This window comes from Salvelinus fontinalis, chromosome 2 (genome assembly GCF_029448725.1).
Source record: "Salvelinus fontinalis isolate EN_2023a chromosome 2, ASM2944872v1, whole genome shotgun sequence".
Taxonomy (NCBI): Eukaryota; Metazoa; Chordata; class Actinopteri; order Salmoniformes; family Salmonidae; genus Salvelinus; species Salvelinus fontinalis.
In genome coordinates this window covers 99938366-99955258 of record NC_074666.1, presented here as the reverse complement: position 1 = coordinate 99955258, position 16893 = coordinate 99938366, and the positions used below count along the sequence as shown (strand labels likewise).

General features: G+C 40.6%; 1 protein-coding gene across 1 annotated transcript; it reads right to left on the bottom strand.

The window, feature by feature from the left end:
- Nucleotides 1–523: 523 nt before the first annotated feature.
- Nucleotides 524–13681, bottom strand: LOC129833188 (NLR family CARD domain-containing protein 3-like). Its single transcript, XM_055897585.1, has 9 exons — nucleotides 13381–13681; nucleotides 7043–7159; nucleotides 6650–6734; nucleotides 6292–6520; nucleotides 4081–5872; nucleotides 3631–3804; nucleotides 2562–2735; nucleotides 2244–2290; nucleotides 524–1077 (listed from the first exon to the last, which is right to left on the bottom strand). Exons 1-9 carry the CDS (start codon nucleotides 13641–13643, stop codon nucleotides 524–526), a joined length of 3435 nt encoding a protein of 1144 aa, XP_055753560.1. The 5' UTR covers nucleotides 13644–13681.
- Between the last annotated feature and the right edge of the window lie 3212 nt (nucleotides 13682–16893).

Genomic DNA, 16893 nt, shown 5'->3' with positions numbered 1-16893 from the left:
TCATGCATCGGTGCTTTTGTTCAGGAATACAACAAATCATTTCACCTGGCTGGTTATACTATTATTATTATTATCTTATTATTATCTTTTTTGTTTCAGTATGAAGCTGTAACTGGACGTTATTCATTACTATAACTCTATTACAAATCGAATCTACAAATATTCAGAAGAACAGGAGATTATAATAGGACAGTTTCACAAGGTTAGTCACATACTCAGTTATGTGGACACACACAATTAACATTTTCATTTACAGTGTGTGTGTGTGTGTGTGTGTGTGTGTGTGTGTGTGTGTGTGTGTGTGTGTGTGTGTGTGTGTGTGTGTGTGTGTGTGTGTCCAGTGTGTGTGTGTCCAGTGTGTGTTATTGTGTGTCCAGTGTGCGAGTGTGTGTGTCCATTGACACAGAGTTACCATGGTTATTATTGACAGAATAAACTGGTCCAAACTGGTGTGTGCGTGTTACTCCATGTATTTAAATGTTATATTCTGATCAAACATAAAACACATGATTAGAGTGAAACATCATGTTTTGTTTGACACAGGGACCACCTGACACAGGGACACTGAAGAGGTGTCATTAACCTTAAAACCTGGGTAGAGGGGCTCAGTGAATGTGGTGTAGAATGTGTTCAGGTGGGTCAGTGTGTCAGAGGAGACTCTGTAGAAGGACAGAGTGCCGGCTGGCCAGTCCAGATACACTCCTACTCTGTGGGAGCTGGAAGGGGGGACGCCTATGGTAGTGGAATTATTATTGTGCCTGGCAGTGTAACGGTTGTCAGAGCAGAACAGACTCCAAGACTTCTCATTGGATCCAATAACACAGTCATTACAATTCCCACTCCTGCTGATTCCTTTATATGTCACTCCAATATCAGCCAATCCCCCACTCCTCTCTACCTCCCAGTAACAGCGCCCAGTCAGACCCTCTCTACAGAGCACCTGCTGCCAGTCCTCAAATCTCTCTGGGTGATCAGGATACGGCTGCTCCTTTGTCCTACATATCACCTTTCTGTTCTCCTCAGACAGAGAGAGGAATCTGTTTACTGTGTTTGGGTCCAGTGTGAGATCACAGGCATCTGATGGATGAAACCAGACACAATGTTAGAAATCATCATCATTCACATTAGAATGTTAATTCCCTAGCGACCTCTATGCTCTCATTGGCTGGCCCTCACTACATATCCGTCACCAAACCCACTGGCTCCAGGTCATCTATAAGTCTTTGCTAGGTAAACCCCCGCCTTATCTCAGCTCACTGGTCACCATAGCAACACCCACCTGTAGCACGCGCTCCAGCAGGTATATTGCACTGGTCATACCCAAAGCTAACACTTACTTTGGCCGCCTTCTCTGCTGCCAATGACTGGAACGAATTGCAAAAATCTCTGAAGCTGGAGTCTTATATCTTCCTCTCTAACTTTAAGCATCAGCTGTCCGAGCAGCTTACCGATCACTGTACCTGTAAATAGGCCATCTGTAAATAGCCCACCCAACTACCTCATCCCCATATTGTTATTTATCCTCTTGCTCTTTTGCACCCCAGTATCTCTACTTGCATATCATCATCTGAAAATCTATCACTCCAGTGTTAATGCTAAGTTGTAATTATTTTGCGCCTCTATGGCATATTTATTGCCTTACCTCCCTACTCTTCTACATTTGCACACACTGTACATAGATCCTTCTATTTTTATTTTCCTTTGTGTTATTGACTGTACAGTTGTTTATGTGTAACTCTGTGTTGTTGTTTTTGTCACACTGCTTTGCTTTATCTTGTCCAGGTCGCAGTTGTAAGTGAGAACTTGTTCTCAACTAGCCTACCTGGTTAAATAAAGGTGAAATAAAAAGAAGGGGAAAAAATCACTAATTCATTTAATGTAGATGTTTCTAGATATCAAAAGGAGAAGTTAAGGTAACTTGAGACTTGTTGAATGGTCATATGCTATATCGTATGGTAATATAAAACACACTTATTCCCATTAATTACATACACACACATCCTGGACACACACACACCTGTATGTATGCATGAACACACATTTCTAGCGTAACACGAACATGCCACACATACACTCACATTGTCAAAGAAACTCTTGTAAACGTTGATTTCCATGATTTCTGCTTCTGTAGAACTACAGCTGATATTTAATATGACCAAGTAAGTAATGATGGTCTTTCACTTTGACTTAACTTGAATTAAGACTTATTCTTAGTCATATTCTTCACAGCAGTCAACACTCACATTTTCTAAGCCCATGTTTCATTGTGTTCTCTCCACCATGTTCCACACTGTAGCGGTAAGCAGAAGAACAGACAGTCATTGAGTGATACGCGTGAACACACACACACACACACACACACACACACACACACACACACACACACACACACACACACACACACACACACACACACACACACACACACACACACACACACACACACACACACACACAGTCTGCATATAACTTTGTCCAAGTGGTGGTAAGAATGTTTGTCTTAACTAGCCTGATAACTCAAACATGTCTGATATGAACATTGACATAAACCCTCTACATACTTGAGTTTCTCCAGTCTGCAGTGTGGATCCTCCAGCCAAGCAGAGAGCAGTCTGACTCCTGAGTCTCCTGGGTGATTGTAGCTCAGGTCCAGCTCTCTCAGGTGTGAGGGGTTTGACCTCAGAGCTGAAACCAGAGAAGCACAGCCTTCCTCTGTGACTAGACAGCCTGACAGCCTGCAAAGAGTAAAATCATATTAAAATCACACTGCTATTCTTTAGTGGTGAAAATAGTGGCAGTATATTTTTTCAACATATTCAGATATATCAGTGTCCTGAAGCCCTTCTAATCTATTCATAAATTAAAGTATCATTTTTAGAAATTACAAACAATCAAAGTATTGCTTGTAGAGAGAGAAATATAAAGTACAAATATTTGAGTTGACTGAGCAGACCAGTTGAAATAGCGGTGTCAGTCAAAAGACAGACAGTGAGGTATCAGACTATGATTAGATTGTATTGAGTATACAGTCCACACCATATATATTTTGACAGTGAAGCTAACATTTTAAATGTGGCTCTATACTCCAGCATTTTGGATTTGAGATCAAATGTTTTATATAAGGTGACAGTATATAATGTCTTCTTCAATTTGAGTGTATTTTTTTTATACATGTCTGTTTCACCATTTAGAAAACTAAAAGCAATTCATGTATCTAGTCCCCCCATTTGAAGAAGTCATAAGTATTCTGACCAATTCACTTATAGTCTATTAAAGTAGTCAAAAGATTAGTATTTGGTTCAATATTCCTTCGCGACAATGACTACATCAAGCCTGTGACTGGTTGAGAAATCATGAATGAATCATGAATAATAACGAGTGAGAGAGTTACAGAGGATACAACAAACATACTAACCTCTCACCGTTAACCTCAAATAAAAGGTGACATTCTGTACTGTCGCCTAATATGGAACATTCTATCTCAAATCCAAAATGCTGGAGCATAGCACCAAATTTAAAACTGTAAGCTTCACTGTCCAAACATATATGATGTGTACCATGTGTTCCTGGTAAACACATGTGGATCTGGTGAACAGTTATCACTTGTTGACCAACTACAGGAATACTGACCTCAGAGTCTCCAGTTTACAGTGGGGATTCCCCAGTCCAGCAGAAAGCAGCTTCACTCCTGAATCCTTCAGGTCATTGTTACTCAGGTCCAGCTCTCTCAGGTGTGAGGGGTTTGACCTCAGAGCTGAGACCAGAGAAGCACAGCCTTTGTCTGTGACTCCACAGCCTGACAGCCTGACAGAGAGATAATCATGATTTCACAAACACACTGTTAATTTAACACCAGTATCGTAGAAGGACAATGGCAGATGCATTTGGTTTATTCTCTCAAACAACATATAGATTCATCTTCCCTCTCCTAGAATTGTATGGTCATATTGTTATACTAATGTGAACACCAACACACTGATTCAATATGTTATTCAATAATACGTATTATAGTACATATTTTCTCTAAACTGATCATTTCTTCCTGATGATAACTACTTAAATGTCATTTTATGTACTCACAGAGCAGCTCTGGAGGCTTTGAACACTGGCAGCAGCCTCAGAAGACCTTCCTCTGATCTGGAGTATTTCTTCAGGTCAAACACATCCAGCTTCTTCTCTGAAGTCAGCAACACAAAGACCAGAGCTGACCACTGTGCAGGTGACAGTTTGCCTCTAGAAAGACTTCCTGATCTCAGGTATCTTTGGATCTCCTCCACTAGAGAATGGTCATTCAGTTCATTCAGACAGTGGAACAGATTGATGCACCTCCCTGGAGAGGGATTCTCCCTGATCTTCTTCTTGATGTACTTGACTGTTTCTTCATGACTCTGTGAGCTGCTTCTTGTCTTTGTCAGTAGACCTCGTAAGTGCTTCTGATTGGACTCCAGTGAGAGGCCCAGAAGGAAGCGGAGGAAAAGGTCCAGGTTTCCCGTCTCACTTTCTAAGGCTTTATCCACAGCACTCTTGTAGAAAGTAACTTCAGGCTTGTCTCTGAACAGCAAAGAAAAGTTACTGGATGTTGATTTTGGTTTGGCCATTAGATTCTCATTGTTGTTGATGAATGAAAGGAACACATATACAGCAGCCAGAAACTCCTGAATGCTCAGATGCACGAAGCAGTACACCTTGTCCTGGTACAGCCCACATTCCTCTTTAAAGAGCTGTGTGCACAATCCTGAGTACACTGAGGCTTCATTGACATCAATGCCAGCCTCTTTCAGGTCTTCTTCATAGAAAATCAGATTGCCCTTCACAAGCTGTTGAAAAGCCAGTTTTCCCAGTGACAGAATGCTCTCTTTATTCCAGTGTGGACCTGTCTCTTCTTTCCCAAGATACTTTTCATTCTTCTGTTTGGTATGAAACACCACAAGGTGTGTGTACATCTCAGTCAGAGTCTTTGGCATCTCTTCTCTCTTATGTTTCAACATGTGTTCAAGGACTATTGCAGAAATCCAACAGAAGACTGGAATGTGGCACATGATGTGGAGGCTTCTTGATGTCTTTATGTGTGAGATGATTCTGCTGGCCAGGTCCTCATCACTGAATCTCTTCCTGAAGTACTCCTCCTTCTGTGGGTCATTGAACCCTCGTACCTCTGTCACCTGGTCAACACACCCTGAAGGGATCTTATTGGCTGCTGCAGGTTGGGTAGTTATCCAGAGGAGAGCAGAGGGAAGCAGATTTCCCTTGATGAGATTTGTCAGCAGAACATCCACTGAGGTTGACTCTGTGACGTCAGAACAGATCTTGTTCTTCTGGAAGTCTAGGGGCAGTCGGCACTCATCCAGACCATCAAAGATTAACAGAACTTTGTACTTGTCGTAGTCAGCGATTCTTGATTCTTTGGTTTCCATTGAGAAGTGATTGAAAAGTCCAATCAGAGTGTGTTTTTCCCCTTTCATCAAATTCAGCTCCCGAAAAGGGAATGAAAATACAAATTGGACATCCTGATTTGCTTTTCCTTCAGCCCAGTCCAGAATGAACTTCTGCACAGAGACTGTTTTTCCAATGCCAGCGACTCCCTTTGTCAGCACAGTTCTGATAAGTTTTTCTTGTCCAGTTAAGGGTGTGAAGATGTCGTTACATTTGATTGCAGTCTCTGGTCTTGCTTGTTTCCTGGTTGTTGTCTCAATCTGTCTCAGCTCATGTTCATTATTGACCTCTCCTGTTCCACCCTCTGTGATGTAGAGCTCTGTGTAGATCTTATTGAGAAGTGTCGGGTTTCCTTGTTTAGCGATCCCCTCAAATACACATTGAAACTTCTTCTTTAGATTAGATTTGAGTTCACGTTGGCAAATCACAGCAAGCTCATCTGAATGAAGAAATATCACAGAGGATATTAATATCTGTTTTAATTCCTACAGTATTGAAGGACTGTTATAAAGTAATACATTATAATAATTTATTCTCTTAACTGACTGTATAAATGTGTAAATGATTTCATAATGCATTACACACTGGAGGGACTGATTCAATTATTATTATTCATATTATTGATGGTATCATTAATGTTGTCTATCTCTCTCTCTTCTCTCTGTCTCTGTCTCTCCTCTTCTCTCTGTCTAAATTAATCACCACAGCACATCCCTGCTGCTACTTGATGAGATCACTAGGTGATCACTAGGCTTCTACAATATCATTGAGTTACACAGCTATTTTAGCTGTACTTTAACTACAGATTTTACATGTTTGTTAATAAACAGCATTCAACATGAGGCAGACAGCTCTTACTTTTCTCCAGTGTGTCAGCAAGCTCCTTCTGGTTCATTTTCCTCAGGATGTGCAGTGTGATCTTCAGAGCCCCCTCTCTGGCACTGCTCTCCTGCTTCTCATCTTCAGCATCCACCACTTCCTTATCCTGCTTCTGACTCTCAAAGCCTTCTGGGAGTTCTGGACTAAGAATCCTCTTGAACATCTTCAGCTCGTTCTTCACAAATTTCATAATATTCTCTTCAAGCAACTGAAATAAATAAAGTGAATAAGTTAAGCAAGAGAATAAATCCTTTTTCAATAACATGTTAATGAATGATTGACAGATGAACTTTACTTGAGGTAAACAAAAACAAATGTACATAACAGGACCACATACAATGAATATGGAGGCCAGGTCTGTTTGATGACTCTGAGAAGACTGACCACTGAGAATCTCTGACTCTGATCTCTCCTGTTGGTTTCTGTGGACAAAAAATGAGGGCACACACACACACACACACACACACACACACACACACACACACACACACACACACACACACACACACACACACACACACACACACACACACACACACACACACACACACACACACACACAGAGGTAATGTTTTGTTTGTTTAATATTGTTTTAGGAATATGAAAATAGAAAAAAGGATTAGCCTATGGATTATGAAAACAACAAAAATAAATTGTAAAATGGGAGAGGAGAAATGACGTCAGACAGTGTTGTTTAACCCACTGACCATGACCCATGAGTTCTTCTTACCTTTGTTTAGGAGAAAAGTCTCCCTCTCTAAACTTTATAGGATGACCCATAGACCGGTCACTCTTCATGGACACACAGCTGGGTACAGGGGAGTCTGGTCTCTCCTGCTTGATTGGGCTTCAACACAGCAGAGACAAACATTACATCTCTCATCTACTCTGAGCTCAGATGGGGAAACAAGAAGAGTTTCATTCCAAAATGCTATATATCCACTTTCAGAAATGTTGGTAAATAAGTTTTTTGTTAAATTAAAATATGAATGAAATTGGGTGTGTTTTTTACTATCTAATCATGGCATGGGGTTGTTCAATGACAGACATGTGTTTGTTTAAAATCTATCACTTGATGGTTTCATTTCAGAGAGACAAATAATCATGTTTGTTTATGCTAAATTCTATATATCTGCCTCATTCTCAGAGAAATAAGTAATATTGCAAGGTTTTACGCAGTAATAATATATATCTGCCTCACTCTCAGAGAAAGTAGTACTGCTAGGTTTCACACAGTAATAATATATATCTGCCTCACTCTCAGAGAAAGTAGTACTGCTAGGTTTCACACAGTAATAATATATATCTGCCTCACTCTCAGAGAAATCAGTAGTATTGCTAGGTTTCACACAGTAATAATATATATCTTTCTCACTCTCTAGAGAAATCAGTAGTACTGCTAGGTTTCACACAGTAATAATATACACTGCTCAAAAAAATAAAGGGAACACTTAAACAACACAATGTAACTCCAAGTCAATCACACTTCTGTGAAATCAAACTGTCCACTGAGGAAGCAACCACTGATTGACAATACATTTCACATGCTGTTGTGCAAATGGAATAGACAAAATGTGGAAATTATAGGCAATTAGCAAGACACCCCCAATAAAGGAGTGGTTCTGCAGGTGGTGACCACAGACCACTTCTCAGTTCCTATGCTTCCTGGCTGATGTTTTGGTCACTTTTGAATGCTGGCAGTGCTTTCACTCTAGTGGTAGCATGAGACGGAGTCTACAACCCACACAAGTGGCTCAGGTAGTGCAGCTCATCCAGGATGGCACATCAATGCGAGATGTGGCAAGAAGGTTTACTGTGTCTGTCAACGTAGTGTCCAGAGCATGGAGGCGCTACCAGGAGACAGGCCAGTACATCAGGAGACGTGGAGGAGGCCGTAGGAGGGCAACAACCCAGCAGCAGGAACGCTACCTCCGCCTTTGTGCAAGGAGGTGCACTGCCAGAGCCCTGCAAAATGACCTCCAGCAGGCCACAATCTACAACATACTATAGTCCTTCTGAAGGTTAAGTCCTCCGGGGACTAAAGTATCTATAACATACTATAATCCTTCTGTAGGTTAAGACCTCTGGGGACTAAAGTATCTATAACATACTATAGTCCTCTAGGTTAAGACCTCTGGGACTAAAGTATCTATAACATACTATAATCCTTCTGTAGGTTAAGACCTCTGGGGACTAAAGTATCTATAACATACTATAGTCCTCTAGGTTAAGACCTCTGGGACTAAACATACTATAGTCCTCTAGGTTAAGACCTCTGGGAACTAAAGTATCTACAACATACGATAGTCCTCTAGGTTAAGACCTCTGGGGACTAAAGTATCTATAACATACTATAATCCTTCTGTAGGTTAAGACCTCTGGGACTAAAGTATCTATAACATACTATAATCCTTCTGTATGTTCAGACCTCTGGGACTAAAGTATCTATAACATACTATAATCCTTCTGTATGTTCAGACCTCTGGGACTAAAGTATCTACAACATACTATAGTCCTTCTGAAGGTTAAGACCTCTGGGAACTAAAGTATCTATAACATACTATAGTCATTCTGTAGGTTAAGACCTCTGGAGACTAAACATACTATAGTCATTCTGTAGGTTAAGACCTCTGGAGACTAAACATACTATAGTCATTCTGTAGGTTAAGACCTCTGGGGACTAAAGTATCTATAACATACTATAGTCCTTCTGTAGGTTAAGACCTCTGGGAACTAAAGTATCTATAACATACTATAGTCATTCTGTAGGTTATGACCTCTGGGAACTAAAGTATCTATAACATACTATAGTCATTCTGTAGGTTATGACCTCTGGGAAATAAACATACTATAGTCCTCTAGGTTAAGACCTCTGGGACTAAAGTATCTATAACATACTATAGTCCTTCTGTAGGTTAAGACCTCTGGGGACTAAAGTATCTATAACATACTATAGTCCTTCTGTAGGTTAAGACCTCTGGGGACTAAACATACTATAGTCCTTCTGTAGGGTAAGACCTCTGGGAACTAAAGTATCTACAACATACTATAGTCCTCTAGGTTAAGACCTCTGGGACTAAAGTATCTATAACATACTATAGTCCTCTAGGTTAAGACCTCTGGGACTAAAGTATCTATAACATACTATAGTCCTTCTGTAGGTTAAGACCTCTGGGGACTAAAGTATCTATAACATACTATAGTCCTTCTGTAGGGTAAGACCTCTGGGAACTAAAGTATCTACAACATACTATAGTCCTCTAGGTTAAGACCTCTGGGACTAAAGTATCTATAACATACTATAGTCCTTCTGTAGGGTAAGACCTCTGGGATTAAAGTATCTACAACATACTATAGTCCTCTAGGTTAAGACCTCTGGGACTAAAGTATCTATAACATACTATAGTCCTCTAGGTTAAGACCTCTGAGAACTAAACATACTATAGTCCTTCCGTAGGTTAAGACTTCTGGGACTAAACATACTATAGTCCTGTATGTTAAGACCTCTGGGAACTAAAGTATCTATAACATACTATAGTCCTCTAGGTTAAGACCTCTGGGGACTAAAGTATCTATAACATACTATAGTCATTCTGTAGGTTAAGACCTCTGGGGACTAAAGTATCTATAACATACTATAGTCATTCTGTAGGTTAAGACCTCTGGGAACTAAATTATCTACAACATACTATAGTCCTCTAGGTTAAGACCTCTGGGGACTAAAGTATCTATAACATACTATAGTCCTTCTGTAGGTTAAGACCTCTGGGGACTAAAGTATCTATAACATACTATAGTCCTCTAGGTTAAGACCTCTGGGACTAAACATACTATAGTCCTCTAGGTTAAGACCTCTGGGAACTAAATTATCTACAACATACTATAGTCCTCTAGGTTAAGACCTCTGGGGACTAAAGTATCTATAACATACTGTAATCCTTCTGAAGGTTAAGACCTCTGGGACTAAAGTATCTATAACATACTATAGTCCTCTAGGTTAAGACCTCTGGGGACTAAAGTATCTATATCATAATATAGTCCTTCTGTATGTTAAGACTTCTGGGGACTAAAGTATTTAAAATATACTCAAATCAAATCAAATAATTAAAGAGCAGCAGTAAAATAACAATAGTGAGGCTATATACAGAGAGTAGCAGAAGCGTGGGGGGGGGGGGGGGGGGGGGCAATGCAAATAGTCTGGGTAGCCATTTGAATAGATGTTCAGGAGTCTTATGGTTTGGGAGTAGAAGCTGTTTAGAATCCTCTTGGACCTAGACTTGGCGCTCCGGTATCGCTTGCCGTGCGGTAGCAGAGAGAACAGTCTATGACTGGGTGGCTGGAGTCTGACCATTTTTATTGTCTTCCTCTGACACCGCCTGGTATAAAGGTCCTGGTTGACAGGAAGCTTGGCCCCGGTAATGTACTGGGTCGTACGCACTACCCTTCGTAGTACCTTGCGGTCAGAGGCCGAGCAGTTGCCATACAGTGATGCAACCCGTCAGGATGCTCTCGATGGTGCAGCTGTTGAACCTTTTGAATCTTTTCAGTTTCCTGAGGGGGAATAGATTTTGTCATGCCCTCTTAACGACTTGGACCTTGTGTGCTTGGACCATGTTAGTTTGTTGGTGATGTGGACGCCAAGGAACTTGAAGCTCTCAAACTGCTCCACTACAGCCCAGTCGATGAGAATGGGGGCGTGCTCGGTCCTCCTTTTCCTGTAGTCCATAGTCCTTCAGTAGGTTAAGGCCTCTAGGGACTAAAGTATCCCAAATAAAATGAGGAGGCATCTGCATAGCATTTTGGCAGATTAACTCATGCTTACTTCTGAATAATAACTCAGGTTTTCGCCCAGCGGCAAATGAGTTGGAGCTGTGGCAGGCGTTGGACCTGTGGCCGAAAAGTGTCCTGTTTGAATTCCGGGCTGGGCGCTGGAAAAAATGATCTGACGACAGGAGGGCTGCTGGGTTCACATCCTCAATACATTCCCCTTTTATTGGGCCTTAACCCCACAACATGCTCTCCATCCAGGGGAGCTGCACTGCAGCTTGAACCTGTTTTCGTCTCAACTGTATGTGTGAAGTCTGCTGTTTGGGGGCTTGAGAACGGAGCAGAACACACGTTGCTGTTTGCTGTAACTAATGGACAAAGTTGTATTGTATTTCATTGTAATGTACTCTATTGTATTGTACTGTATTGTATTGTATTGTATTGTATTGTATTGTACTGTATTGTATTGTACTGTACTGTATTGTAAAGAAGTCAGCCAGAGTTGATGTGTTCCATCGTTCAAACAAAGAGATGCCTCCCTGGACACCAGTGTGTTTGTATATAATGAAGATCAATTCTACCCCCGTCCATACAATACTTTTATACACAGTAATTAAACATGTTAAATATAACAATAATAATAATAAAAATAATAGTAATAATTTATTAATTAGTTACACACATTACATTGTGGATAGATAGTACTCTGACATCTGTAGTGTTTACAGTAATGACTATTACCCCCCCCCATTACATTGTGGATAGACAGTACTCTGACATCTATAGTGTTTACAGTAATGACTATTACCCCCCCCATTACATTGTGGATAGATAGCACTCTGACATCTATAGTGTTTACAGTAATGACTATTACCCCCCCCATTACATTGTGGATAGATAGCACTCTGACATCTATAGTGTTTACAGTAATGACATCTATAATGTTTACAGTAATGACATCTATAGTGTTTACAGTAATGACATCTATAATGTTTACAGTAATGACATCTATAGTGTTTACAGTAATGACATCTATAATGTTTACAGTAATGACATCTATAGTGTTTACAGTAATGACATCTATAGTGTTTACAGTAATGACATCTATAGTGTTTACAGTAATGACATCTATAATGTTTACAGTAATGACATCTATAGTGTTTACAGTAATGACATCTATAATGTTTACAGTAATGACATCTATAGTGTTTACAGTAATGACATCTATAGTGTTTACAGTAATGACATCTATAGTGTTTACAGTAATGACTATTACCCATCATGATATTTTTTAACCCCTCTGCTCCTCTCAGCCCAGCCCACCTATCTCTATAAAACATCCTCTTTTGATTTCCACCTGACATATATTTTTCAACTGTGTTGTGAGTCTTAATGGGCGGCAGGGTAGCCTAGTGGTTAGAGTGTTGGACTAGTAACCGAAAGGTTGCAAGTTCAAATCCCCGAGCTGACAAGGTACAAATCTGTCGTTCTGCCCCTGAACAAGGCAGTTCACCCACAGTTCCCAGGCCGTCATTGAAAATAAGAATTTGTTCTTAACTGACTTGCCTAGTTAAATAAAGGTAAAATAAAATGAATGTGTAAGCTTTCTAGTCTCATAGTATCCACAGACTGGAAGTTAAAGATACAGATTGTTCATTAGAGTATTATTCTATTGTTAATTGACTGACTATGGCTTTCCAAATCCCCCAGCACTGCTATTTCTAAACATCATTTAAATATAATATTGTGATTTTTTCCTCCATTCTTATTTTCCTATAAATTCATAAATGGCACCATGCAAGGTTCTATATAGAACCATTTTGGTTCAGTGAAGAAGAACCTACCCTATAAAGGGTTCTATATAGAACTTTTAGTGGTTCCATATGTTAAGCAAGATAGAACCCTTTTTGGTTTAAACAGGAGTGAAGAGTGTGTTGATATAACGGTTCTGCTTGTAACAACCATCAGAATTAGTAAAAACAATAAGGTTATGCATGCCAACATATTAGGAAATAATTAAGAGAAGGAAAAATTATTGGGTCATGCAAAAATTCTATAGATGTGAGTGTGTGTGTATGCTGGGAAAGATAAATATATACAGGACACAAACATTTAATTCCAGCGTTTTGCAGAACAAAAATTCATAAACAAACATCTATAAATTAAAATCTGAGAGCAACAATATTTTACAGACACATAAAGGTACCCATAAGCAATCATTTCTGAAGAAAAACAACACGTGAATTTTTGGGGGATTTAACGATTTAGAAATAAAGTTCTTAAACGACATTGTCATCTCACCTCTTAGCTTTGGTGTCATGTTCCCCAGAGAGACTCCTTGTAGAGGCAGGGCCCCCCTCCTCTCTCTTCCCAGAGAGACTCATTTTAGAGGCAGGGCCCCCCTCCTCTCTCTCCCCAGAGAGACTCATTTTAGAGGCAGGGCCCCCCTCCTCTCTCTCCCCAGAGAGACTCATTTTAGAGGCAGGGCCCCCCTCCTCTCTCTCCCCAGAGAGACTCATTTTAGAGGCAGGGCCCCCCTCCTCTCTCTTCCCAGAGAGACTCATTTTAGAGGCAGGGCCCCCCTCCTCTCTCTCCCCAGAGAGACTCAATTTAGAGGCAGGGCCCCCCTCCTCTCTCTCCCCAGAGAGACTCATCTTCGAGCACTGACCCCTAAACAGAGATCCAGCATGTTGGTTGTGGTTAACACAGTGACAACTAATTATGGAATTTCAATTGTTCTCTTTTATTCATTATCTCTTAGAAATAAAACATTTACTAACAGACACATCCAAACAGTCAGGTGATTTAATGCATCACATGAACATGTAGTCATGACTGACAGGTTTCACCTCTTCTCCATGTAGTGGAATTATTGATAATAATATCTCACTTTGTCTTTTAATCATTTCACTCATTCTAGTGTGTTGCTTTGTTCAACACGTATGCTATTATTATGCTATTATTGAATTTAATTCATAATAGCAATGTTAAGAAAAGTATTTTCAGTGGTTTCATACCAAATTACACAGGAAGCAGGAGCTCATTGGAATTTTGAAAACACATGTTCTGATATTCTGTCAGATGATTTAGAACTATGATACATCAACATTTTTACAAATTGTAAAATAACCACGATATACGAATCATATAATACGATATATAAACAATATGTTTTTGAATTTGAATTGCCTACGCCCAGTTAGCGCCATTTTGTATGATTGAACTGTCACGTACCTGTCCCAGGTGAAATGGACTGTTAGATCTGCCTGTTTTACTGTCATTCACTATACTAAAATAACACCATACATTTAATGTCCCTACACACTTCACAATAATCCCTGGGAAGAGTCTTACCTTGTAGCCTGAATTCACAACCAGAACATGTCAAGTCATTGAGATATTTTCCGTTCTGCTGAGGGAGCACCTTCCTGATGACAAGTGTCTCTGTATCTATGATACAGATACAGTTGATCTTTGGATGCAATAATATCTGGTCAAAGTTTAGTGACACAACACCATATTATATCATAAACATAACAGCAGTTTAACCTTCGGCCAGTAAAGGCCATGGCATACTATAACATGTAGAATCATTAGGATGGATCCAGTGTCAACATATCTCTAACTTTGAAGTATACAGTGGAGTTACATTTACATTTACATTTAAGTCATTTAGCAGACGCTCTTATCCAGAGCGACTTACAAGTTGGTGCATTCACCTTATGATGTCCAGTGGAGCAACCACTTTACAATAGTGCATCTAACTCTAAGGGGGGGGGGGGGGGGTTAGAAGGATTACTTTATCCTATCCTAGGTATTGCTTAAAGAGGTGGGGTTTCAGGTGTCTCCGGAAGGTGGTGATTGATTCCGCTGACCTGGCGTCGTGGGGGAGTTTGTTCCACCATTGGGGTGCCAGAGCAGCGAACAGTTTTGACTGGGCTGAGCGGGAGCTGTACTTCCTCAGAGGTAGGGAGGCGAGCAGGCCAGAGGTGGATGAACGCAGTGCCCTTGTTTGGGTGTAGGGCCTGATCAGAGCCTGAAGGTACGGAGGTGCCGTTCCCCTCACAGCTCCGTAGGCAAGCACCATGGTCTTGTAGCGGATGCGAGCTTCAACTGGAAGCCAGTGGAGAGAGCGGAGGAGCGGGGTGACGTGAGAGAACTTGGGAAGGTTGAACACCAGACGGGCTGCGGCGTTCTGGATGAGTTGTAGGGGTTTAATCGCACAGGCAGGGAGCCCAGCCAACAGCGAGTTGCAGTAATCCAGACGGGAGATGACAAGTGCCTGGATTAGGACCTGCGCCGCTTCCTGTGTGAGGCAGGGTCGTACTCTGTGAATGTTGTAGAGCATGAACCTACAGGAACGGGTCACCGCCTTGATGTTGGTTGAGAACGACAGGGTGTTGTCCAGTTACAAATTATTGACACTCTTGACAACCTCAAACCAACTCTTAGTGTCCTGATTCAGATCTGTTCAAACCAACTCTTAGTTTCCTGATTCAGATCTGTTCAAACCAACTCTTAGTTTCCTGATTCAGATCTGTTCAAACCAACTCTTAGTTTCCTGATTCAGATCTGTTCAAACCAACTCTTAGTGTCCTGATTCAGATCTGTTCAAACCAACTCTTAGTTTCCTGATTCAGATCTGTTCAAACCAACTCTTAGTTTCCTGATTCAGATCTGTTCAAACCAACTCTTAGTTTCCTGATTCAGATCTGTTCAAACCAACTCTTAGTGTCCTGATTCAGATCTGTTTAAACCAACTCTTAGTTTCCTGATTCAGATCTGTTCAAACCAACTCTTAGTTTCCTGATTCAGATCTGTTCAAACCAACTCTTAGTGTCCTGATTCAGATCTGTTTAAACCAACTCTTAGTGTCCTGATTCAGATCTGTTTAAACCAACTCTTAGTTTCCTGATTCAGATCTGTTTAAACCAACTCTTAGTTTCCTGATTCAGATCTGTTTTAACCAACTCTTAGTTTCCTGACTCAGATCTGTTTAAACCAACTCTTAGTTTCCTGATTCAGATCTGTTCAAACCAACTCTTAGTTTCCTGATTCAGATCTGTTCAAACCAACTCTTAGTTTCCTGATTCAGATCTGTTCAAACCAACTCTTAGTTTCCTGATTCAGATCTGTTCAAACCAACTCTTAGTTTCCTGATTCAGATCTGTTTAAACCAACTCTTAGTTTCCTGATTCAGATCTGTTTAAACCAACTCTTAGTTTCCTGATTCAGATCTGTTTAAACCAACTCTTAGTTTCCTGATTCAGATCTATCTAAACCAACTCTTAGTTTCCTGATTCAGATCTGTCTAAACCAACTCTTAGTTTCCTGATTCAGATCTGTCTAAACCAACTCTTAGTTTCCTGATTCAGATCTGTTTAAACCAACTCTTAGTTTCCTGATTCAGATCTGTCTAAACCAACTCTTAGTTTCCTGATTCAGATCTGTCTAAACCAACTCTTAGTTTCCTGATTCAGATCTGTTTAAACCAACTTGTCACGTTCTTTCAAAATCGAACCCAGAAGCAGACCAGGACAAGGAGCGTAGGAAGAAGGTGAGTATTTATTTACAAGTGAAAGTGAATGGGTAGATATATCCAGGTGGCGTAGCGGGCAGCGGTGGTGAGTTGATGGGAGTAAATAGGTGAGTCCACCTCAACAACAAACTGACGGGAATTGTCAGGTTGAGAGAGAATCGGGGCGTTGGTGAATCGGCTCTTCAAGTCCAGAAATGCTCGGTCTGCCTCAGGAGTCCAACAGAAATTTCTGGTGCAAGACGTCAGGGCAGTTAAAGGGGCGGCCACCCAACTGT

Coding starts and splice junctions, on each gene's coding strand:
- LOC129833188 (XM_055897585.1), bottom strand. CDS start 13,643: ATGAGTCTCTCTGGGAAGAGAGAGGAGGGGGGCCCTGCCTCTAAAATG. Junction 2,736..3,630: donor TGTAAACTGGAGACTCTGAG/GTCAGTATTCCT, acceptor TACTCTTTGCAG/GCTGTCAGGCTGTCTAGTCA. Junction 1,078..2,243: donor GAAACATGGGCTTAGAAAAT/GTGAGTGTTGAC, acceptor TTCATCCATCAG/ATGCCTGTGATCTCACACTG.